The sequence below is a fragment of the Ascaphus truei genome, chromosome 4, assembly GCF_040206685.1.
Source record: "Ascaphus truei isolate aAscTru1 chromosome 4, aAscTru1.hap1, whole genome shotgun sequence".
Lineage (NCBI taxonomy): Eukaryota > Metazoa > Chordata > Amphibia > Anura > Ascaphidae > Ascaphus > Ascaphus truei.
In genome coordinates this window covers 123213590-123239915 of record NC_134486.1, presented here as the reverse complement: position 1 = coordinate 123239915, position 26326 = coordinate 123213590, and the positions used below count along the sequence as shown (strand labels likewise).

Below are 26326 nucleotides of genomic sequence, written 5' to 3'. Positions count from 1 at the left end.
TTCTGGGATACGTTATCTCTGACTCCGGCTTCAATATGGATCCAGAAAAACTTAAGGCTATTTTGGACTGGCCCCGTCCGACCACCCTCAAAGCCGTGCAACGCTTTCTAGGTTTTGCAAACTATTACCGGCGCTTTATTCGCAATTTTTCTTCTACGGTATCTCCCATAACTGCTCTCACCAAGAAGGGTGCAGATCCTTCATCATGGTCTGAAACCACCATACAGGCATTCAATCTTCTAAAAAAGGCTTTGGTGTCTGCCCCTATCCTCACCCACCCAGATCCTAAACTTCCATTTACCCTGGAGGTAGATGCCTCTGACATCGGGGCTGGGGCTGTCCTGTCCCAAAGGACTTCTCCCTTAGCCAGACTACACCCATGTGCCTTCTTTTCGAAGAAATTCTCGTCCGCAGAACGGAATTACGATGTCGGGAACCGGGAGCTTTTGGCTATCAAATTGGCATTAGAAGAGTGGAGACACTTCTTAGAGGCCACGGAGACACCTATAACCATACTCACAGACCATAAGAACCTTCTCTACTTAGAAGGGGCACGTCGTTTCAGCTCTCGACAGGCCCGCTGGGCACTATTCTTTTCACGGTTCAATTTCCTCATCTCCTTCATTCCTGGCTCCAAAAATCTGAAGCTGTGTTTTTGGGAAATAATCAATGCCTAACCTCATGAACCAAATAATATGCCTAACCTCATGAACCTGCTTTTTGTATATGTAAAAGATATTATCATATAGATACTCCGAACAAATCATATTGTTTCTCGCTTGATTAGAATAATAGCAGCACTGTATGTGGATCCTATTCATAGGAGCAGTCAAATGTTATCAGTAGAGGGCTTGATCCAAATGAATAATTGTATGATCTTGCTTCAGTAGGAATATGTAAGATATTTACATGAAATTTCACTATGATTAGGATGTATGTTTCAGACGTCATTATCAGTCTATTTTCAATATACAAGACACATACATGAAATTTCATTATGATTAGAATATATGTTTATTTCCAATATATATGTCTTCCATCTCATTTGCTTTGTTTTTAAACGTTGCGCTTTTGAAATTCTTGTAATTTTTATTTTGAATATTTGTTCATCATATGCTTTTAATGTCACTATATTTGTGTTTTGTTTTTTCCTGAGTGTCTCCATTGTGCTATATACTCCCCAGCTATGCCCAGACATTATATACCTCTGTATTATAAGTGGTAATGGGGTATATACTTTCTAACCAACAGGTTAAACTAAACAAGCATCCGATATACACAGAGTGTGTGACGTCACTAGTAGAGGCGGGAGCAAGAGTCCGTGGCTCCAATGCTAGTCTCATTACTTAATTATTCACCCATGCCGTGCGCGATTGGCTGACATGGCATCCAATGGGATGGGGGCCTCCCCAAATCACGCGATAGTAACGAAGCGTGTGACGTCACGGTTGGGGGCGGGAGTTATACTACATAATGGAGAACTCAGTAGACGCGCAGTTACTCTTTCATAAAGGGACAACTGTCCTGAAACGCGTCAGAGTGCTTGCTGTACACTTCAGATGACCACTCAATAAATCGATTTTTAACTGGAACTGGTGTGCAGCCCCGAATTTCTTCAAACAGCAGTGCTCCGCCGTCGGACCCCATGGGACCACCTTCAACTATCCAAAAATCTGAAGGCGGATGCCCTGTCTCGACAGTTCCTTGCAGAGGACAAGTCTGAAGAACAGCTAGAGACGATAATTCCCTCTAGATGTATTCTGTCCGCCAACTCATTTGATATCATGGACAAGATTCAATCCGAGCAATCACAGGCTCCGATGGGGTTCAAGGTTCCGGAGAGAAGACTCTACATGGCACACCAACACCGCAAGAGGGTTCTCGAGTGGTGCCATTCCTCTAAATCGGCAGGACATCCAGGGATACGGAAAACCAACGACCTTGTTCAACGTACCTTCTGGTGGCCAGAGAGGGCTAAGGATGTGGAGGAGTTTGTTAAAGCATGTGGCACATGCGCTCGCAACAAAGTACCCCGGATCAGACCAGCAGGCCTTCTCCTTCCTTTACCCATTCCAGACCGTCCCTGGAACCATATTTCTATGGACTTCATCGTAGAACTCCCAAACTCCAAAGGGATGAATACGATTCTTGTGGTAATTGATCGTTTTTCCAAACAGACGCACCTTGTTCCCTTGAGGGGTCTTCCGAATTCCTCCAGGCTTGCGGATGTTTTCATCCAGGAGATTTTTCATCTTCACGGAGTGCCTTCAACCATCATCTCTGATCGAGGGTCCCAATTTGTGTCTAGATTTTGGCGAGCTTTTTCCCGAAAATTGGGTATTTCACTACAATTCTCCTCGGGATACCACCCACAGACCAATGGGCAGACGGAGAGGGCCAACCAAAACCTGGAACAATACCTTCGATGTTTTATTACCGATACACAGGATGACTGGGTGGATCTGCTTCCTTGGGCCGAGTTTGCTCTTAACTCCCTTCGCAATGACTCCACTCAAGAATCTCCCTTCTTTATAAATTGTGGCTTTCATCCTTCCCGTTTACCCTTCTCCCCTCTATCCTCTGGAGTACCAGCGGTTGACAAGCGCATCTCCCGGCTGAAAGACTTATGGAGGAGGATTCAGGAGAACTTAAAGGTGGCCACAGGGAGACAGAAACTCCAGGCAGACCGCCTTCAACGCCAGGTCCCGGAGTTCACTCCAGGAGACAGGGTATGGCTTTCTTCCAAGAATATACGACTAAAGGTTCCTACCATGAAGCTAGCACCCAAGTTCCTCAGTCCCTTTTCCGTGGTCAGGAGGATTAATCCTTTGGCTTATCGCCTGCGCCTTCCACCCTCGATGAAGATTCCTTCAGTCTTCCATGTATCTTTGCTTAAACCAGCATTTCAGAGTCCTCACTTTTCTAAGACCACTTCTCCTCCACTTCCTCTTCTGATCCAAGGCCAACAGGAGTACGAGGTCCAGTCTATCCTGGATTCTAGGATTTCCAGAGGAGGAGTACAATACCTGGTCCACTGGAGGGGGTTCGGACCAGAGGAACGTTCATGGAGTCCCCACCGGGATCTTCACGCACCTCGACTCGTCCAGGCTTTCCATCATAGGAATCCCTCCAAGCCATGTCATAGACGCCCGGAGGTCGCCCCTGAAGGGGAGGGTACTGTAACGAACGGGGAGTCACGCCGCTCTCGGCGTGCTCCCCACTTACCTGCAGCCCTGCCAGGGCTTCCCGCGTCTCACACGGATCTTTCCTCCAGGACACCGAGCTCCGTTTCCCCTGTGCGCGCGCGCACGTCAGTCCTCTTCTTCTGCCTTCGGCTCGGGGCGTGTACACGCTCACGCATCCACAGGCACGGCCACACGGAGGCGCGGCCACACGGAGGCGTACCAGCCTCTTAAAGGCACAGTATCTATTTCTAATGCTGCAATCAAATATACCAGTTCTTCTAGGATCTATAGCCCCTCCTCCAGGAACTCATCTAGACCTATCCCTGCCAAAGTTGCAGGCCCCGGTATGTGTGATCGGATGGGCAGTGTAGCCGCCATGTTTATAGCGTCCAATACGCTACGTGCCCGCAACAAACAAGGCGTCCACACTGTAACCGATGCCCCAATCCGGGGCCTGTAACTCGGGAAGCTGGGGGTCTCTGAGCCACAAATAAATGCGGTTCAGCTCAGGGGGCCCCCTGCTCCCGCACAATAGTATTAAAATACATTAATGCTGCTTCATTACCATAGCGGATAGCCGCTAAGGCAATGAAGGGGTTAACGCATAATAGCATGTTTATTGGGGACAAATGCCCCCAATAAACATAGCAGCAATACACATCATACAATACAGTAATGGGCAACATTACTATTATCCACAAATGGATAATAGTGCAGTTGTCCATTTAAAATACATACACAACAATAAAGACATTAAATACATATAGCACTCACCCATGTGCGGCTGCCACGATGAAGGCCATCCTCATCTTCATCCTGCCCATGCCCCATCCGCTTCTGCAAAACAGACACAAGAATTAAAACATCCAATGTAATGTCCCCTAACCCCTTAATCACCATAGCGGTTATTAACCGCTACAGTCATTAAGGGGTTAACCCACCATCACCCACATACCCTCCCCCACTAACCCCCCCAACCACCCTCACCCACTACCCACAGGGGAGTCCTACCAAATACCCTTGGGGCCAATACCCCCTCCCCCAGCACATACAGTACAATAATGTGCCAAATAACTATTATCCACATAGGGATAATACATTATTTGGCCATTATTAAACACATTAAATACCGTAATAAAGTAAAGAAAATTCTACTAACCTCATCAATAAGAAGGCTCCGTCGCCAGCATCATCCTTGGGGTCCGTTGCCAAAATAATAAATAGCCAATACATCTCAATGACATTAACATACCAATGAACCCCTTAATCACCTTTTCGGGTACTAACCTCAAAGGTAATTAAGGGGTGAAGCCATCCTGCAATGGCAACACCATGCATAACATCCTCAATGAATTAAAAACCAATTTCCTACACAAATCTCATGTAATCATTCAATCTGAAGCCTCAAATGCCACTTAAAACATTGCATTTACAGTGTATACATGTAGCATAACATGTAAACTACATGTACACGCTGCAAATCAATGTTAACAATACAGTAATCCAACTCAAATAGCCTGACATCACAGGAAGTATATTATGTCAGCAAATAAAGTCACCATCAATGAATTAACAGACATGAATTACATCCCTAAACAATTAAAATACCATCCATACCAATTACACAATTAACTATAGCTATCGTAACAGAGAACAAGTTCAAAACATACAAAAAAGGACACCAACAATTACAATATACTATAGCAAGCCTCTCCATAACCTACAGCAGCGGTGCGCAAACTGGGGGGCGCGCCCCTCTGGGGGGGCGCAAGATTGTTTAGGGGGGGCGCAGGAAGCAGCGGCGATTTTGCCAGGAGCAGAGGGAAAAAAGCCGTCTGCAGCTGCAATTTTTCTTTTGGCCATTAGGTGGCGCTGTGCTCCGCTGTGCTACAGTACACAGCAGCATCTCGTTGCTTCGTGCATCAGCGTGTGACATGGGGAGAGGGGGTGAGTGAGACTGGCACATGGGGGAGTGAGACTGGCACATGGGGGAGTGAGACTGGGACATGGGGGAGTGAGACTGGCACATGGGGGAGTGAGACTGGGACATGGGGGGGAGTGAGACTGGGACATGGGGGGGAGTGAGACTGGGACATGGGGGGGAGTGAGACTGGGACATGGGGGGGAGTGAGACTGGGACATGGGGGGTGAGACTGGGACATGGGGGAGTGAGTGTGAGACTGAGGCATGGGGAGGGTGTGAGTGACATGAGGGGGGTGAGAGTGTGACATGGGGAGGGGGGGCTGAAAGAGCTACATGGGGATGGGGATGAGAGAGACATTGGTGGGAGGGAGGGAGACACTGGCAGGAGGGAGAGAGACACACAATGGCTGGAGGGAGAGTGTGAGAGAGACACCGGGTGGAGGGAGAAACAATAGCTGGTTGGAGAGTGCAAGAGAGACACTGGGGGGAGGGAGAGGCAATGGCTGGAAGGAGAGTGAGAGACAATGGAGGGAGGGGGACACTAGGGAGAGGGAGAAAGAGAGAGAGACACACAGGGGGAGGGAAAGAGAGTGGGGGGAGACACTGAGGGGAGGGATAGAGAGGGACTGGAGGGGGAGTGAGAAATACAGGGAGTTGGAGAGACTGGAAGAGGAGTGTGAGACTGGAAGAGGGGAGAGAGTGAGAGACAATGGGGGGAGGGAGAAAGAGACACACACTGGGGGGAGGGAAAGAGAGTGGGGGGGGGGGAGGGGGAGACACTGAGGGGAGGAATAGAGAGGGACTGGAGGGGGAGTGAGAAATACAGGGAGAGACTGGAAGAGGTTAGAGAGGTCCTGAGGTGTTCTAATGTGGCGGGAAGAGAGAGATTAATAATACAGCAGAAATGGGAACGCTATTAGACAAATATTATAATATTTATTTTTAAGTTATGTAATTTGTGCTATAAATACTTTTTTTGTAGACGCGTGGCGGGGGCGTTACAAAGCTGGTTCGCCCTCAATGGCTGAACCAGCTCACGTGCGCTGACGTCATGTGATTTTGATTACATCAGGCAGGGGGGGCCCGAGAAATTTCATGGATGAAAAGGGGGGCTCGGCATAAAAAGTTTGCTCACCCCTGACCTACAGTACAGCATAAAGCCCAAAACTTACATCTCTCTAATAATAAAATACATTTAACACACATCTATGCATAGCAGCATAGCCACAATCATTTACAATACAGAAAATCAAGCTTTAATAACACTATCATTTCTTACCCTGTATGTATATATCTCTCTAGACATACATACATACATACATACATACAGTGGCAAGAAATGATATGCATTAAAAAAATGAAGACACGAAAAAGCAAAAAAAAACACATTAACATTAAATACATTTCTTTATTTAACTTACCATTACTTGCCCCCACCGACTCCCGTTGATCAGTTTACTCACGAACCAATCCACAAACAGGAACCCATAAAATAAAAAACCATAAAAAAATAAACATTAAAATAATGAAACGCGACAATCCAGGGGTCTTCTAGTTGTAATCCATCTTTATCTGTATTCTTCTACCTTCTTCCGGGGTCTTCTTGCCGTCCGGTGCCACGCCCTGGTCTTCTTTCTTCAGAGGAGGTCCTTCCTCCTCGGCGTCTGGCTTCAAAATGAGATGACATAGGCTTTTAAAGGCCTATGACGTCACATTTTCGTCATATGGTTCCCACGGCCCTGATTGGGCCGTGAAAACCATGTGTTCTGGCCGATGTAAAAAAAAATGATGACGTCACTTAAAGGCAATGACAGCACAGCTAATCAGAATGGCTTTGCTGCAATTGCCTTTAAGATGACGTCATGAAAAGACACATGGCCGGACTCACATGGTACGGCAGCCAATCAGAGCGTGGGAAGTCTATCCCTACTCTGATTGGTTCAAGTACCATGTGACAGAGGTTTTCAATGACGTCACATCCTTTCTCCCCCAAGCCTCTGTCACATGGTACTTGAACCAATCAGAGTAGGGATAGATTTCCCACGCTCTGATTGGCTGCCGTACCATGTGAGTCCGGCCATGTGTCTTTTCATGACGTCATCTTAAAGGCAATTGCAGCAAAGCCATTCTGATTAGCTGTGCTGTCATTGCCTTTAAGTGACGTCATCATTTTTTTTTACATCGGCCAGAACACATGGTTTTCACGGCCCAATCAGGGCCGTGGGAACCATATGACGAAAATGTGACGTCATAGGCCTTTAAAAGCCTATGTCGTCTCATTTTGAAGCCAGACGCCGAGGAGGAAGGACCTCCTCTGAAGAAAGAAGATCAGGGCGTGGCACCGGACGGCAAGAAGACCCCGGAAGAAGGTAGAAGAATACAGATGAAGATGGATTACAACTAGAAGACCCCTGGATTGTCGTGTTTTATTATTTTAATGTTTATTTTTTTATGGTTTTTTATTTTATGGGTTCCTGTTCGTGGATTGGTTCGTGAGTAAGCTGATCAACGGGAGTCGGTGGGGGCAAGTAATGGTTAGTTAAATAAAGAAATGTATTTAATGTTAATGTGTTTTTTTTTTGCTTTTTCATGTCTTCATTTTTTTTTATGCATATAATTTCTTGCCACTGTATGTATGTATGTATGTATGTCTAGAGAGATATATACATACAGGGTAAGAAATGATAGTGTTGTTAAAGCTTGATTTTCTGTATTGTAAATAATTGTGGCTATGCTGCTATGCATAGATGTGTGTTAAATGTATTTTATTATTAGAGAGATGTAAGTTTTGGGCTTTATGCTGTACTGTAGGTTATGGAGAGGCTTGCTATAGTATATTGTAATTGTTGGTGTCCTTTTTTGTATGTTTTGAACTTGTTCTCTGTTACGATAGCTATAGTTAATTGTGTAATTGGTATGGATGGTATTTTAATTGTTTAGGGATGTAATTCATGTCTGTTAATTCATTGATGGTGACTTTATTTGCTGACATAATATACTTCCTGTGATGTCAGGCTATTTGAGTTGGATTACTGTATTGTTAACATTGATTTGCAGCGTGTACATGTAGTTTACATGTTATGCTACATGTATACACTGTAAATGCAATGTTTTAAGTGGCATTTGAGGCTTCAGATTGAATGATTACATGAGATTTGTGTAGGAAATTGGTTTTTAATTCATTGAGGATGTTATGCATAAGTGGTGTTGCCATTGCAGGATGGCTTCACCCCTTAATTACCTTTGAGGTTAGTACCCGAAAAGGTGATTAAGGGGTTCATTGGTATGTTAATGTCATTGAGATGTATTGGCTATTTATTATTTTGGCAACGGACCCCAAGGATGATGCTGGCGACGGAGCCTTCTTATTGATGAGGTTAGTAGAATTTTCTTTACTTTATTACGGTATTTAATGTGTTTAATAATGGCCAAATAATGTATTATCCCTATGTGGATAATAGTTATTTGGCACTCGCCACTTCCTGTCCCGACTCGGGCTCCCAGACCACTCTACACTCAAGATGCGCCCTCGTGGCTGTGGGTGGTGTTTTATCCTATCCCACCTCAGCACCGCGGTCCCGCCTCATTTGTGGTGAGCTCGTCCTGACAGGCTGACAGCATCAGGGAGTACTGAAACAGGGCAGGGCGGACCGGGCACTTTATAGTCCTGTGAGCGGGAGACTAAAGAGACCTCCCACAGCGGAGCCATAACAGTGTCCACAGTCCCAACAAGGCTCTGTAGGCCAGAGCCTCTGGCAGCACTGGATTCAGCCACAACGGCGGCTGCAGCATCATGGGAGCTCCGTTCTTCTTCTCTCCCCCAGCACTGCAGGGAAAAGGAGTCAAATGACTCAACACTCACCGGAGCGGCAGCGCTGTCAGGTAAGCTCACCCGGCCGGGCAGCTTTGCGGCCTTCTCTTCTCCCGGTGGTGGAGCTTTAAGTGATGTCGCATCACGGACATCAGGATTGGTGCCAGCCTCGGGAACAGGCACTGGAAGAATGAGCGCCAACTCGGGAGCGTTGGAGGCCCCGACCGGTACCTCAGAGATTGTAGCACCCTCGCTGGCAGCGTGGATCTGTCGGGGGTCACCGGCAATGATTACCAGAACCTGCAGCTCTGCAGCATGCTCGGGTACGGTGGAGGTAATGGCAGGGACCTCAGTGATGTCATCAGCCTCCGCAGGCTCTCCCCTCCCAGAGCAGCAGTGAAGTACTGATGGCTGGACAAAGAAGTGTGTTCCCTCTGAGGGGTTCTCTGTCACTCACAGGCAAGACATTACCAGAGGGTGGCAGGGAGCATAGCTGGAAATAGGACACTCTGCATATAGCACACTGAGCTGATGCCTTCAGTTCTTCTCCTGTGGCTCCACATACTGCTGCGGCAGAGTTTATTCGAGCATTTGCCCGTTCTCTGCCGCAGCAGTAGCCTGGCGCGCGCCCGAGAGTGACGGGCGCGCGCCGAAGCAGCGGAAGAGCGCCCTCCGATCGGGGCGCTCTCCCTACCGCTGCCGGGTCCGCCGGGTCCCCCGGAACCCCCTGCCGCTGTCCCGCGATCGCGGGACACCAGGGCTCCCTCGGGGAGCCCCTGGACGCGCGTGCAGGGGGAGCACGCTCCCGAAGACGCGTGACCGCGCGTCTATGATGCGCGGCACGCCGAGGGGCGGCCACTAGCAAGCCGGGAGATTTCCCGGCTTGCGGTACCGACCACACTCGAATAAAGTGTGTCGGTACTGTACTGCACATACCCCCAGCATCTGCATTGTGGGACAGGTAAAGCAGCTAGCAGACACAACCAGCAGTGGTGAGTTAGATGGTATCTGGCTCATCCTGTCGCTCCTTCAGGGCACACCCAGCTCCTCCCCCTGGTGGATAGTATAGTCCAATTCAGGAACAAGGAAGGAGGAGGAGTTTGAGCAGTTCGTGCTGTGTTTTGCAAACTGTGAGCCAGCAAAAGCTTGCAACTGGATGCAACTTTTGCAGAAAAGCACATGGATTCCCAGGTAAGGCGGGAACTGCCATTTTGAGGTAGTAACAGTCCAAGCGGCCCCATTCTCTGGAACCGCCATTTTAAAAGCACAAAGTCCAGCACCATGTGATAGCCTTGTGTCACGCTGTGCTCACCACGGACAAGGAGGGACCCCGAAACTGAGGTGAGAAGAGTAACACCTGCACCCACAGCTACGGGGACACGCCTGGAAAGTGGAAAATAGGCGTCTGGAACCGTACGGGAGTATAAGATAAAGTACGATACTCGCCGGACGAGAAGGGAGGTTCCAGAAGGATAGTTGGTACCGAGAACCTGGGGACCAGAGCCGGGAGTTAGATCGGAATCCGTAAGCAGAGGTAAGGAGTCGGAGAGTCCAGGAGGTCAAGATACTAGCCAAAAGTCGAAGTCCAGAGCGGATCCACAGCCAAGCCGGTTCGGTACACAAAAGATCACTGGAAAAGACAAAGGGACAGGAGCTAAGGCAGGCACAACCGTGGTTAACACTGGTCATACAAAACTATGCTCAGCCAATGAAGAAATGGCTGAGCAGGGTATATGTAAGGAGGGGGACCAATGGGAAGAGGGGGAGGAACGGAGGCGTGATCCCATGAGAGACAGGGATAGGTGGAAATACTGCCCCAGCTGATTTGCTTGACGCGCGGCTTGTGAGCGGTGCATGCGCATCAGGCGTGTGCCCCGTGCGGGGGAGGTGCGCGCGGCCTGAGCTGGGGCCGGGAGTCCCTCTCGCGGGAGGAGATAAAGGTGTGCGAACGTGCGCGCGCATGCGCGGTTCTAGTAGCAGCCGCGGGAGCCAGAGAAGGGGAAGGAGAGGCCCGCTTGTGGGAGGAGATAAAGGTACGCGAACGTGCGCGCGCATGCGTGCTTCTAGTGGCAGCCGCAGGAGCCAGGGAAGGGGAAGGAGAGGCCCGCTCGCGGCGGAAATCCTGTGGAGCAGGAGCCGGAGGACGCCGGGTGAGGACGCTGGGGGGAACCCTCTCGGGGAGAGGTGTTCCTCTGGGTCTTACAGTACCCCCCCCCCCCTTGAGGAGCGGCCTCAGGACGACTCCAATATGGTTTTTGGGGAAATTTAGAGTGAAAGAGTCTCAGCAGTCTGGGAGCATGTATTTGATGGTAGGGCACCCAAGATCTTTCCTCTGGGCCAAAGCCCTTCCAGTGAACCAGGTACTGCACCGAACCCCGCGTCCTCCTGGAATCCATAATAGACTGAACCTCAAACTCCTCCTGCCCCTGAACTATGACCGGCTTAGGGTCAATCGGTGTCCTGTGGAACCGCGGACTCTGGGACACAGGTTTTAGCAGTGACACGTGGAACATGGAGAGAATCCTCATGGATGGAGGAAGTTTCAGACAATATGCCACAGGATTGATCCGTTCCACTACTGAGAATGGGCCCAAGTACCTGGGAGCCAGCTTGTGGCTCCGAGTCTTCAGTCTAATGTTGTTGGAGGAGAGCCAGACCTTATCCCCTGACTTGAAGACTGGTGCCTAACGGCGGTGAAGATCTGCCTGTGCCTTTTGTCTGTGGGTTGCCTTTCTCAAAGCCTCTTGGATCTTTTTCCAGGATTCCTGAAGATCCTTAATTCGGTCATCGGCCGCTGGAACCCCAGAAGGAACTGAGGTGATGGGCAGCTGACCCGGGTGAAAAACATAATTAATGAAAAAAGGGGATTTCAGCGTTGAGCTCTTTTTTAAAGAATTATGGGAGAACTCTGCCCACGGAAGTAAATCTACCCGAATGTCCTGGCTGTCCGCGATGAAGCATCGGAGGTATTGTTCCAGAGTCTGGTTCGTTATCTCGGTTTGCCCATTAGTTTGGGGATGATACCCGGAAGAAAAATGGAGGTTAATATCCATCCTGCGAGTGAAGGCTCGCCAAAATTTTGAGACAAATTGTGTACCTCGATCGGATACGATGGAAAGAGGGACTCCGTGAATGCGGAATATTTACTTAACAAAAACGTCTGCCAGGGTAGCAGAATTGGGTAGGCCTTTGAGAGGGATGAAATGGGCCTGCTTGGAGAAACGATAACTAAAATGGTGTTCATCCCTTTAGAGGTTGGAAGTTCCACCACAAAATCCATGGACAGATGACTCCATGGGCGTTCTGGTATAGGAAGTGATTGTAGAAGGCCGTACGGCCTTTTACGAATGGTCTTAACCTGGGCGCAGATTGGACAGGTCTTTACATACTCCGAAATGTTCTGCAACATGGTTGGCCACCAAAAGGTACGACCAATGAGGTCAGAAGTTCTGCTAATGCCTGGATGGCCGGCTGACCTAGAAGAATGACCCCACTCAAGAATCTTCTTAAGGAAGCGTAGAGCTGCATACAGACGGCCGATCGGCACCTTAAGGCCCCTCGGGAGGTTAGATTGCGCTGCCATGACCTGATCCAGGATATCGAAAGAGTTGGCCGAAATTATATACTTGGAGGGTACGATTGTTTCGGAGATAACTTCGGAATTGTCCTCAAACAGGAATTGACGTGAAAGTGCGTCTGCCTTTTGATTCTTTGAGCCAGGAATGTAAGATATGAGATAATTAAATCTCGGGGAAAAAAGAGACCATCGAGCCTGACGTGCCCCAAGACGACGTGCACTCTCAATGTAAAGTAAATTTTTATGATCAGTAAATATTGAAATAGGGGTCTCTGTTCCCTCCAGAAGATGTCTCCATTCCTGAAGGGCGAGTTTAATAGCCAGGAGCTCCCTATTTCCGACGTCATAGTTCGGTTCTGCCGACGATTTTTTTTTTTTAAAAGAACCCACAGGGATGAAGTTTGGCCTGTGGGGACTGTCTCTGAGAGAGAATAGCGCCAGCACCGACGTCGGGTGCGTCTACCTCTAAGGTAAAGGGGAGCCCGGGGTCAGGATAACGCAAAATAGGAGCAGACGCGAAAGTTTTTTTGAGGGAATCGAAAGCTTGGAGAACTGCAGGAGACCAAGCTGCTTTGTTAGCTCCCTTTTTGGTAAGGGCAGTAATGGGAGCCACGGTAGATGAAAAATTCTTTATGAATTTACGATAGTAATTCGCAAATCCCAAGAATCGCTATATGGCTTTCAGGGAAGTGGGTTGTGGCCATTCTAAGACAGCTTTGAGTTTGACTGGGTCCATAGAGAAGCCAGTGCTAGAAATAATGTATCCAAGACAGAACATGGAAGAAAGATGAAAAGAACATTTCTCTAGCTTAGCATAGAGATGGTTCTCTCGAAGGCGGGACAAGACTAATTTGGTGTGCTGAATGTGGTCAGAGAGGGACTTAGAAAAAATAAGAATATCATCAAGGTATACGATAACGAAGCTGTCGAGGAGATCGCAGAAGATCTCGTTGACAAACTCCTGAAAAAACGCCGGGGCATTACATAGGCCAAAAGGCATGACCAAGTATTCATAATGCCCATCCCGAGTGTTAAAGGCGATCTTCCACTCGTCGCCCTGACGGATATGGACAAGATTATAGGCTCCACGGAGATCAAGTTTGGTAAAAATTGTTGCCCCCTGTAGACGGTCGAAGAGTTCGGAAATAAGTGGTAGGGGGTAACGGTTCTTGATCATAATTTTGTTAGGACCTCTGTAGTCAATACAGGGACGCAAGGCGCCATCCTTTTTTTTAACAAAAAAAATCCAGCTCCAGCTGGAGATGAAGAATTGCGGATGAACCCCTTCCTCAAGTTATCCTGGATATACTCGGCCATGGCCTTGGTCTCGGGTATAGATAGAGGGTAAGAATGGCTCTTGGGTAGGGTAGCACTGGGAAGAAGGTCAATAGGACAGTCAAAGTCTCTATGGGGGGGGGGGGTAATACTTCGGAACGCACCTTATCGAAAACGTCCGCCAGGTCCCAGTAGACCGTTGGGAGGGAAGTTTTGTATTCCGCAGGTACATCCACTCCGGCTAACATCCGTTTGGGAGAAAGACAGGTCTTGAGGCACTGGGGGCTCCATCGTATGGGTTCTTTATTAACCAATCTAGTTGTGGGTTGTGAAGTTGCAACCAGGGGAGTCCCAGAATCACCTCTACCGATGGAGTGTGGATCACGTCCAAGATAATCTTCTCTTGGTGACCGTCCTCTGTGGAGAGGGATAGAGAACAAGTCTCCAGGGAAATAAAAGCTGGTTGGAGTGGACGCCCATCTATGGCCTCCAGACCAACTGGAACAGCTTTGGATCGGAAGGGAATCTTATTCCTATAGACAAAGCTCTGATCAATAAACTTTCCCTGAGACCCGGAATCTATGAATGCAGAGGCGGGGATCAGGGATTTATTCCAGGCCAAGGAAATAGACAGCATTATCTGAGTAGGAAGTTTTTTAGAAGACAAAAGAGAGGAAGAAATTATACCCAACGAGACCCTCTCATACCCTATTGGGTTTTGGCGTTTCCCGGCCGCCGAGGACAGCTTGCCAGCAGATGACCGGGATGACCGCAGTAATGGCAAAGTCCACCATCACGTCGGCTCTGTCTCTCAGACGCAGATAGCCGATAACTTCCAAGCTGCATAGGCTCGGGCTCATCCATGGGTTGGGGAACATAAGAGACGAGACTGCGGCTGGTAGACCGAGGGGAGGTGGTACGAGGAAGAGCGCGTTCAAGTCTTCTCTCTCGTAGCCGCTTTTCCACGCGGATGCAGACTGCAATGAGATCCTCCAATCTAGTGGGTCTCTCCATAGTAGCCAGCTGGTCTTTGATGGCGTCATACAGACCCTGCCAAAAAGCTGCGGAGAGTGAGTCATTGTTCCAGGAGGTCTCTGCCACGATAGTCCGGAAGTCCAGCGCATACTCGGCGACAGGACGAGTAACCTGGGAAATATGAAAAAGAGAAGAATCTGCCGTAATTTGGCGTAAATTGAACAATGCATTGTGTCCATATATCTATATGTCTCCTGGAGATTTTCTCCGATTTTATGGGAATCGCCATAATAAGAGCTTATTCATTATGCATAAGTCTTAATGCTTTATAAAATATTATTCTGTGTTTTTAATTATGTTTTTTCCTCTTCCCTCTTTTTTCCATATTTTCTTTGCAGAGAACTGCTTATTGATTGAATAAAGTTGTGTATTTTAAATCATATGTACTATCTAAATTCACTGTCACGCCCTTAATTTGAGCAGTTTGTTTCGATTGGCTTTGGTCTAATTGCTTGACCAATTAATGAATAGTCTTATATGTATATAAAGCTCTGAGGTAGTGACAATGAACTTATCCCTGATGAAGAAGCGTTTTATAGCTTCGAAACGCGTAGGATTATTATTTGTTTCAATCGTGGTACCTTTTAATACCCTTCGCCATTATTGTATGCTTATCTGAGCATTTTTATGTGAACGATTCCTGCCATCACTGTTTGGCTTTGGTCCGTGGCAAGCTGCATGCCATATGAGTGACGTCATCACAGGGCGCGTCCACCAAACGGGATACTACTGCCGAGAGCGGGTCGTTGAGACCGTGGTGGGAGCCTACCCTCGCGCAATTACGTGACCGGCTGTAAGAGACATTCACTTCGTGCATGCAGTGCACAACACGGGACAGATGACCCGGTTATCGAGCGGTCTTGCTGTACGCTGTGGACGTTAAACCCCAGGCTGTGGGTGTCGTGAGAGACGCTGATGGTGTTCCCAGACTGCAGGAGCCGAGTGACCAGAGTGACATCCTCCAGACCTTTCATCCTGATGTTTGCCGTGTGGTAACTTCATGTGTGATTACACGTAAATGCGAATGATCTTTATATCTGATGTACGCAGATTACTCACCCTTTTAATACTAAAAGATTTATTTTGACTTACTTCACCATTTGCGTATTGCGCTTTTTTCTTGTTTTTATCTCTTAGTTCGTGGGAGTGTGGAGCCACTCTTTAAATATAGCAGCAGACGCTACACTAACGGTTTTGTATGGTTTACACTTTATATCACCTTCACAGTAGTGTTGTGCTTTATGTGATTTTAAATGTCTCCACATTAATCTTTAAGGATCCAATTAGTGGTGTATTAATTAGACACTGTCTTAAATACGATTAGGTTGTTTTTTGGGTTGCGCACTTTTTTCTGTAGTATCAAATACTTGCCTAAATTCTCGGAGAAAGCGAGAATAGTCACTCGTCATGGCAGGCTCCCGCTCCCAGATAGGGGATGCCCAGGCTAGGGCCTTTCCGTTTAAGAGAGAAATGATATAAGCCACCCTTGAACGTGCAGTAGGAAAGCGCGATGGGGGTAATTCAAATTGAATCTCGCACTGATTAAGAAACCCTCTTAACTCGTGGGGGTCCCCTGTATAGCGGTTGGGAGCCGGGAGACGAGGATCTAAAGCCACGGAGGAACCCGAAGAGGGAAACGCCGCAGCTGCCATGGCAGAGTGGCCTGGGGAATGCTGCAATGAGGAGAGTCTTGAGAGCTCCAGCGTCATGAAGGCAAGCTGCGCCTCTAGCTGGAGAAGTCGCTGCATGGGGCTTGGTTGCTCCACCTCTTCGGGGTCCATGTCTGTAGGGCTGAGCATAATGTCACGCTGTGCTCACCACGGACAACGAGGGACCCCGAAACTGAGGTGAGAAGAGTAACACCTGCACCCACAGCTACGGGGACACGCCTGGAAAGTGGAAAATAGGCGTCTGGAACCGTGCGGGAGTATAAGATAAAGTAAGATACTCGCCGGACGAGAAGGGAGGTTCCAGAAGGATAGTTGTATTGTATTGTATGTCTTTATTTATATAGCGCCATTAATGTACATAGCGCTTCACAGTAGTAATACATGTGGTAATCGAATAAATAACAGATAATATAAATAACAGATCATGGGAATAAGTGCTTTAGACAAACATAACATTAAGGAAGAGGAGTCCCTGCCCCGAGGAGCTTACAATCTAATTGGTAGGTAGGGAGAACGTACAGAGACAGGAGGAGGGAGTTCTGGTAAGTGCGTCTGCAGGGGGCCAAGCTTTATGTATCATGTGTTCAGAATGTTCACAGTGCTATTCGTATGCTTCTTTAAGCAAGTGTGTCTTAAGGTGGGTCTTAAAGGTGGATAGAGAGGGTGCAAGTCGGGTACTGAGGGGAAGGGCATTCCAGAGGTGTGGGGCAGTCAGTTAGTTGGTACCGAGAGCCTGGGGACCAGAGCCGGGAGGTAGATCGGAATCCGTAAGCAGAGGTAAGAAGTCGGCGAGTCCAGGAGGTCAGGATACTAGCCAAAAGTCGAAGTCCAGAGCGGATCCACAGCCAAGCCGGTTCGGTACACAAAAGATCACTAGAAAAGACAAAGGGACAGGAGCTAAGGCAGGCACGACCGTGGTTAACACTGGTCATACAAAACTATGCTCAGCCAACGAAGAAATGGCTGAGCAGGGTATATGTAAGGAAGGGGACCAATGGGAAGAGGGGGAGGAACGGAGGCGTGATCCCATGAGAGACAGGGATAGGTGGAAATATTGCCCCAGCTGATTTGCTTGACACGCAGCTTGTAAGCGGTGCACGCGCATCAGGCGTGTGCCCCGTGCGGGGGCGGTGCGCGCGGCCTGAGCTGGGGCCGGGAGTCCCTCTCGCGGAAGGAGATAAAGGTGCGCGAACGTGCGCGCGCTTCTAGTAGCAGCCGTGGGAGTCAGGGAAGGGGAAGGAGAGGCCCGCTCGCAGGAGGAGATAAAGGTACGCGAACTTGCGCGCGCATGCGCGCTTCTAGTGGCAGCCGCGGGAGCCAGGGAAGGGGAAGGAGAGGCCCGCTCGTGGCGGAGATCCTGTGGAGCAGGAGCCGGAGGACGCCGGGTGAGTTGTGGCCTGGGGGGAACCCTCTCGGGGAGAGGTGTTCCTCGGGGTCTTACACCTTGAGAGCAAAACCACCATCTTGTGAGGACTTTTGAGCACAGGCGTGACCCCTTTTCTTCAGTAAGGGGCCACACAATAAAGCACAATCCTTTCTTTCTTTGAATACCACGCACCCTGGTATAGCTTCAGGGAACGCCTCACAAATCTTTGCTGCAATAGTCTTTTTATTGCTGGGTGCACAGGGGTCTCCGATGCCATCTCAGAGTCCCTGTCCCCTTGCTGCTAATCACCGTTGAGGGGTACAGAAGGGTCACCACTTCTCCCTGGTGTAGCCTCAGGTAGACGCCCCAACTGCAGTGCCAGGATGGGCTGCAGGCTCCCTGGCGTAGCCTCAGGAACCTGATATTCCCATCCTTTTCTGGGGTATACTGAGAGGCAGGGTAACCATGCTTCATTGGTGTAGCCTCAAGGAAGTCGCCCCAAATCCTATTTAGCGGAGTGTATGTGGGTATCCACGCTCCCTGGCACATAGCCACCAGGGAGTCGCCCCAACATTGAAATTTCCTTTTTGGGTAACCCTCTCCCTGTGGAAGCTTCAGGGAGAGATTCCCTCTCTAGAGCCTGTCTGCTGCTGCAATCAAAGTCCAAAAACACTGCTGCATGGTCCACTGTCTCGGAAAACCTGTCCTGTTGGTAAAACTTGTCCTTTCCTGGGGAGCAGTTCATCTCAGCAGCGCCTCCAAAATGTAACCCTTTTACCATACCCCCCCCCCCCCCCGCCTAAGTGAGATTGGGGGTTATGCTCCTTTCTGGCTACTGCATAAGTGGTTGGGCTGTAACCTGCTGGTAACAGGAGGGCTGAGGGCTCTGTGGTGGTGTGGGGAGAGCCAGGACAGGGATAGGTGGGACAGGTTACCTTGGTCTTCCTCTGGTGCAGTGCCTCCAGCCAGCAAGGATCCCCTGTTGATATTCAGAGGAGGAACCCCCACTGACACTCCTTCATCCAGAGACAGGAACACACACACAGCATGTCTTTTCTATATTTATTAGCAGTCAGCTCCATGATAGAGAATGGAAGGCTTCACATGATCTTTAACAGCAGATTCATTCTTTCTCTATCTACAGTAGATCAGATCCCTGACTAGGTAGCATAATTCCCTTCCCTCCCAACCCAGCAGTGGGTGGGAAGGAGAGACTTTCTCTGTGCTAACTAACTTCTTCTCTTCACTCCTAACTCTCAACTGACTGACAATTTGGGAGGATGCCCCAATTTGAATATCTTTGGGGAGTGTCTCTAACTGACTCATAGCAAGCCAGAGCCAGATATGGATTGGCCCACACACATCAGGGGGCGTTCCAATCAATATCCACCCCTCAGTGTATATTGATACACTATTCAAGGCTGGAATACACACATACAGGCCTAATAAAGGAATTAACCTTTCCACTGCCTGCACTAACAGGTCTGACAGAGGAAAGGCCCAGCAAAAGAAGTAACTGCCGGCAGGCTATGTTACATATTGTATTACATTTATACTTTACTACAATTAGTCCCTGTTTCATAATTACGTGTGTGTGTGTGTGTACTGCACCGACACACTTTATTCGAGCAAATGCCCAGTTTGTACCTGGCAGATACCTGGAATGCGCCGCTCCTCACCTCTGACAAGCCCCGTTGCATTTGCCTTCCCAGCCTGGGTTCATGCCTGGCTGACGGGCGGCTGATCTGTTAAATGATAATGATTAGGATTTAATAGGCTGCAATGCTTCGCGTGTCTACCAGATAGCATAAATTCATGAATTGTAATGCAGTATATATATATATATATACTGTGCAGTATTGCAGCCAGCAGGAATAAAATGCTTCAATCCCTGCCTGGAAAATACCTCAATGCACTCGGGCAGAAAACAGTCACAAACCTCAATACACCCAGGTATACCCGAATTCGTGGGACTAGCCGAGCTCGAATAAAGTGTGTCGCCAGTGTAAATGTCGGATCTAGAAATCAAAGCCACATGTGAATGACTAGTTTCCTGAGCCCCTTAACCAGTGTCTGGACACCCCCACTTCACAATATCTAAAGCAGCAATCCTGCCTGGGATCTTACCTGATCCACAGTCCCTCAATGTCCAGGTACCCTCATTCCTGCAATGTTATATGTTGGAGGGGAGGTGTTCCCTACCTGTCTTCTGGGTTAGGGGGGATTCCGATGTCTCCCGTGTGAAGCTCGAGAGTCAGATCTGGAAGAAAGCAGTATAGGTTATTTCGGTGTAGATATAGGGCAATTAAGATATATAGGGTAAATAAGATATCCAGAGTGTGAGAGAGTGTGAGTGACAGAGAGAGAGAGTGTGTGGGTGACAGAGAGAGAGTGTGGGTGACACAGAGAGAGAGAGAGAGAGACAGTGTGGGTGACATAGAGAGAGACAGTGTGGGTGACAGAGAGAGGGTGACAGAGACACAGAGAGTGGGTGACGGAGAGAGACAGAGGGGGTGGGTGACTGACTGACACGGGTGGGTGACTGTGACTGGCACATGGGTGGGTGACTGGGATTGACACTTGGGTGGGTGACTGTGACTGACACTTGGGTGGGTGGATGGGTGACTGACTGACTGACTGACTGGGTGGATGGGTGACTGATTGACTGGGTGGATGGATGACTGGGTTGACTGGGTGGGTGTCTGTATTCACTGTATTCACTCATACACTCACATACTCACAGGAGACAAGGGATGTCGCACATGGGACAGCTTCTGAGGGTTTGATCTCCCCTGGGCCCCACTGTAATTACCTGCCCTGGGCTCTCCTCTCTTCCCTTGTCCTCCTCCTCCGCAGCAAAGGCAGCAGCACTTCCACTTGCGTCGCTATAATGTGACGCAACCCCCGAGTGCCACGCTATCAACATACCGTAGGCCGCCGCCAGCCAATCAAGGGGGAGCTCCGAGAGGGATGCGCTTCAAGCACCTTAGTGGAGGCACGCTCTGGCTGCCAATACTGAGGACGTTATGGGCACGACGTGGGAAGAGTGAAAGCACTGCCCGGTGGCGGGGGAGGAGGGAAAGTGCTGCTCAGAGAGCATGAGCAGGAGAAATTAAACAGCAGCACGTGCGCTGCTTGGGCCAATCGCTAGCGGGCAATTACGGATCGCCCGTGGCGACCGGGCGACTGGCTTTGTTGAACACTGCTAATGGCTATGCAAAGTATATTTAGATATCTCCCAGGGTACGTCAGGTATGTTTCTTATTCAGCACAGCCATTTCTTCCTAATTTATTTGGAGGGAGGTTTGAGGGGACATATATACAACTGGAGATATTATTAAATTAGGAAGTGTTCCACCTCCTCCACGCAAAAACCCTATTTCAGGCTCTGGATGGAACTCGCAATTCTTAGTTTGGTAATCCCACACAGATTTGCACAGTCGGAATTAAACCGTTTCTAAAAAAGCCTTTTAGACTTGCGAGACGGGCTTACAGAATAGCAAGGCATGCAAATCCATTTCTAAAGTGCACTTTAGAAGCGGTTTGTCACAATTCAGAGCTACTAGAATAGGCCCATAAACTCTAAAAAGTAATTAAGTTGCCTCAACCTAAAGTAAGGCACATATTTTACCATTATTGTAGATGGTAAGCCCTGCATTGCATGTCAATGCAATCATATGATTCATATATTTAAGGGTTGATTGATCAATTTAACGCTGGAGCAATATTAATGTAAAGAGCATTATTTTCATCTTCTATCTACCTCATCAGCAATGTATCAATGCAATTTGAAGGAAGTGTATTGAACAGCAGTATTCAATGTATTCAATAGCAGTTAACATATGGTCAGGACTATCGCAAATTCTCTCCCGTGGTTTCACTTTTACAGTATGTGCGCCATCTTGTAATTTGGAAAGTATTCATGGAAGGAGTTACAGGATAGACAATGAATTAAGTAGAAATAGCCGTGTTTGTCCAGGTGCGAGTAAATAGGTAGTTCAGTATTAGTTGATATCAATTATTAGTCAAAATAAATATATTATAAAACAAGTGTAGCCGAATTCCCCCTCCTTACCTCAGGTGAGGGTAGCTGCTCTGCTGCTCAGCTGATTGGCGGAGTTACACACGATCGGGGAGTTAGCAGGGGGCAACCATTTTTTAGAAAGGAGCGCATGCTGCCAGCGCGGCGGCCACCTTGGATTGACTTTGCAGGGACCGAAGTGGGACTACGAGGACCAGAATCCTCGGGGGGAGGGAGATCATGAGGGTTGATCCAGCCAATGGACTGGAGGCATCCTGAAGGAACAGGACATCCCACGAACCAGTCTGACAGAGGCGGCAAGACAGAAGGTAGTGTCCAGGGAGCAGTAGTTTCCTGGACTAGACCAGACTCCGCCCCTAGGCCCCTGTCAGGCCCTGAGCCAACCATAGCTCGGCATTGTAGGGAAGGACCCAGATAGGGACCCTTCTCACCTTATCATTACCACTACACTGTTGCGCCAGTGGGCGGACTTCCACACGGTGGACTGCGGCCTTGAACCACACCACACTGCAGTGTTCTGGGACATTTGTGTGAGACACTCCGGCTTGAGCTCACACCATGTGGAGGCCGGGACCATTAGGGGAGAGGGCATTACTGTCGGAGGCCCTGCTGCATGGGTCCTGCTTCAGAGAAATTCCGGAGGCTGCCCCTGGGGTACTGGAATACCCAGGCCGGTATCACATGTAGCCATGTGTTAAAAATGGTATACAGTTCTCTCTCATGCTGGCAGTAAGCCTGGTAAGTATACAGGATTGCCAGCATCAATCATGGAGGTTTGCCCTCACACCCTGGTGAGGTGTCATATGTACATGAGGGGAGTGGTAACAGACCTTGTGTTCATTGTTAGTGACACAGGAGGTGGAGCCATTCCCTTGGTATATAAGACAAAGCACTGCCCAAAGTTAGTGTCTGTTATGATGGCTGTTATGTTCAAGGTCAAGTGTGCTAATTAAGAGTGATTCTACAGCAAATAGTCTGACCTGCAGCAGTAAGGCTGGCAGGGCCTACACTGTGTCCAGGGACCTGGCACAGGTGGTGATCTCCCTGAGGGGAGAGGTGATCCAACTCCATTGGGAGGGCAGATCTTCTGAAAGGAGAGTACAGAAGAAGATGAGCGGCTATGCTGTGAGGGGCAGTCTGCCTATACCATCATCAATAAAGATGCCCTTGTTCACAAGAACCCCCATGTGTGAGTGTGAAGTTACTCCACAGAGGAAGGCACCAAAGAGGAGTTCCTCATCAGAACCATCTCCTTGCGGACGCAGAGATCCTGATGAGGTGGAGGCGCTGCACTGTATGTAGGTAGGACTCATGCATACTACCTCAGTGACCTGTATGGGTTGACTGTCCCCACACAACATCATGTGGGAGACTCAGGAGTCCTGTTGCCAACAGGTGCACCACCAGACACGACCATGTAATGGGGACTGGATAGACCACAGGGGCCAATGTGAGATTGGGTGGGTCAGGAAGGTCCAGAAAATCCATTACACACAAGTGCACCTATGGTTCACATCACAGGGGAGGTAGCGCTACCTCACACTTTGGGTGGTCTTGCTCGTGTGGACATCGGGTTACAGGTGCTCAGGGCACCCTCAGTACTTTGGAGGACTCACTCATGATGGTGGTTGTATTGCATTTTACCCTTATAATATTGTTATATGTGTGTCAGTAAATTAATGTTTTATACTACCTGGTGTGATAGTGTTAATTACTGACTGTATTGGTTCCTACAGTATGAGAAGTCATCCCGCCAAAACTGGGATCCCTCATAGGTGGAGGCGCTGCACTAAGAGAGCGAGAGCTCACCCCAGGCTCCCAGAGGGGAAGCTCAGGGCTCCTATGAGCGTACAGGTATCAGCAGCACGCATAGTCGCCCGCGGTTTCCGTTAGGCATAGGGAAAGGGGGCTACACAAGCTTACAATACAATGGAATGTATAGTATTCTGCTTTGGTGTGTGTCCTGTTTTCATCTTTTACATGCAGACAAAAACAAAAAACTGCATTGCATCGAAACAAAATGTTTTGAAAGTCTTCTTGACATTGATACTGTGCATTTATCATTCAATAACCATACAATAACCACCCTACCTTATTACATCTTTGTCATTTTATAGGAGAGCTACAGCTTTATGGAAAAAGCTACAAATGTTATGAAATCTATTTGGAAAGTAATAAATGACTTTAGCATTGAATATGAACTTCCAAAAGCCCTTAAAGAGTTGGAATTAACACACTATCCACAACAAACGAAAGCAAGCCATTTTGTAAAGGCTAAAGAACACTTCAAGGTAAATATTCAATGTTTACATCTTCTTTTTGATACATTATACAAACGGGTGAATCATCTAATTAACCCTCCAGGCGCTCAGAATATAACATAGTCCAGCTGGTGAAAGATGAAATAAATCTTATAGACCCAGGCTATACACAACCTTAGTGTAGTGAGGTATAATATATAATCATTCCCCCCAACCGGCTCACCATGAGCACTATGAGGTTGGCACACGGGAAACTCACGTGTAGATCCTTGTGGTAGTTGAGCCTGTGCGGGTCTTCCCAGTGTGATGTGCCTGGTTCTCCTGGCTGAAATCAGGGTGTCTCCGCTCGTGATCTTCTCTCTTCGCCGCCAACCCAATACCCGCAGATGCGGAGGGCGGTCACCTGACCGGCGGCCTGAACGGTGCTTCCTGATGACGTCACGGCAGACCCGGTGAGTGAAACAGCAAACCAGCAGGGACTCAGCGTGCAGACGCTTAATGCAGCAATGTGGGAAAACTTCTCAAAGAGAGAAAGATGCGTCGCACAGCACAAAAAATATAGATGAAGGCTGATGTGGGATAAAAATGAGCTTTATTTGCACAAGGTGCAAGCGAGTCCTCTTGACGCGTTTCGGCCTGGAAGGCCTTTGTCAAAAGAGTAATTCGCTTGCATCACAAGACATCCAGTTATACACCAGCAAACCTATGACAGCTGTTCAAATTAATCAACACAATGAGTATCAGGTGTCCAGTGTTACAATCATTGATCACCTCAATGTCAAACATAAAGTTCGCTTAGTCAACATAGATGTCAGATGAAAAAGTTAAAACACAGAAATACATATAAAATGACCAGTCATTGTGACCAAAAACATAAACATATATCAAGATGTTTCTTATTGGTTTATTAATGACAGGTCAATGAAACGTGAAATCTATACTCCTTGAGCGTGCTTAAAGCAAAAATCATTCATTTATATTTCATCACAGACCCAGATGAATGGGATAGGAGAATCAGAAGGCTGTGACAGGATGATTTAAACATTTTAAAGCATTTTACACATTTTATTTATAACTTAATCTTATCATAATGTGGCAGTATTTGAAAGATGCACATGGGCAGGAATTCAATGGGAATAGTAATAAATAATAAAGTGTCTATTGTATAATGAATATAACATATAGATCAAAAAACAATATAAATAGTTGTGAAAGCCAAGGGGCAAAGGTAGGATGAAGAAAGGGGGGGGGAGGGAGGGAAAGAGGCGGGGGGGGGAAGGTAAGAGAAAGAAGGGGGGGGGGAAAGTAATAAATGACTTTAGCATTGAATATGAACTTCCAAAAGCCCTTAAAGAGTTGGAATTAACACACTATCCACAACAAACGAAAGCAAGCCATTTTGTAAAGGCTAAAGAACACTTCAAGGTAAATATTCAATGTTTACATCTTCTTTTTGATACAATTTTCTTTTTTTTTTTAATGCCGGTGACATGAAAAACAGTTTGTATACACAGTAGATTAAAAGGTTTCAAAATATATCTACAGTTGAGGGGTTTCTCCGCTTTGATTGCGCCACTCTTTACTCGTCAGAAAGGCATTATCCCCCGGTATGCTCCTAAAAATTATAAATGTGTATCCTTCCCTGCCCAGCTAGGGATTTTACATGGGTGTGTAATTTTTGGCTACTCCGCATAGTTTACCTCAATTCATGGTGCTGGATTCAGGCGGCCAGGCGATGAGGTAGCAAGGGTGAAAATGATGGGCGCCCAGGACTTTTGTAGTACCACTCCAATCTTTATTCAGGTCCCCAGGCACGGGGATACTTCACACACATACTCGACATACAGTAGTTGTACGTTGCTTTACATACTCTTTATTACTTAGGACACAAATCTTCTCTAGGTGCCTTCTTTTAACACTGAGAGAGGTGCATATACAGTACTTGGCTGTGTTACTTGTATTGGACAGGGCTCCCCTTCTGAGTAACGTCTGTTATACCCTGTCTACTTTGGGCCCTTACTGGGATCCTATCAGGTTCTGTGCAGGTAATGACTATACCCCGTTCCTGATTGGGAACGGCCACTTCCTTACTGATTGAGGAGACTTCATAAGTGGATCCCCCTGTAGAGCTGATCCACTGACACCCGGGAAGCCTCGGCATATGGTCCTTTATGGCATTTC

General features: G+C 48.0%; 1 protein-coding gene across 1 annotated transcript in view; it reads left to right on the top strand.

Moving 5' to 3' along the window:
- ADGB (androglobin) overlaps positions 1 to 26326 on the top strand; it is a 542000-nt gene that overhangs the window by 312896 nt on the left and 202778 nt on the right. The window contains exon 20 of the mRNA XM_075596533.1: positions 24002 to 24175. Coding sequence (XP_075452648.1) covers positions 24002 to 24175 — 174 coding nt within the window. The remainder of the gene's footprint in view (positions 1 to 24001; positions 24176 to 26326) is intronic.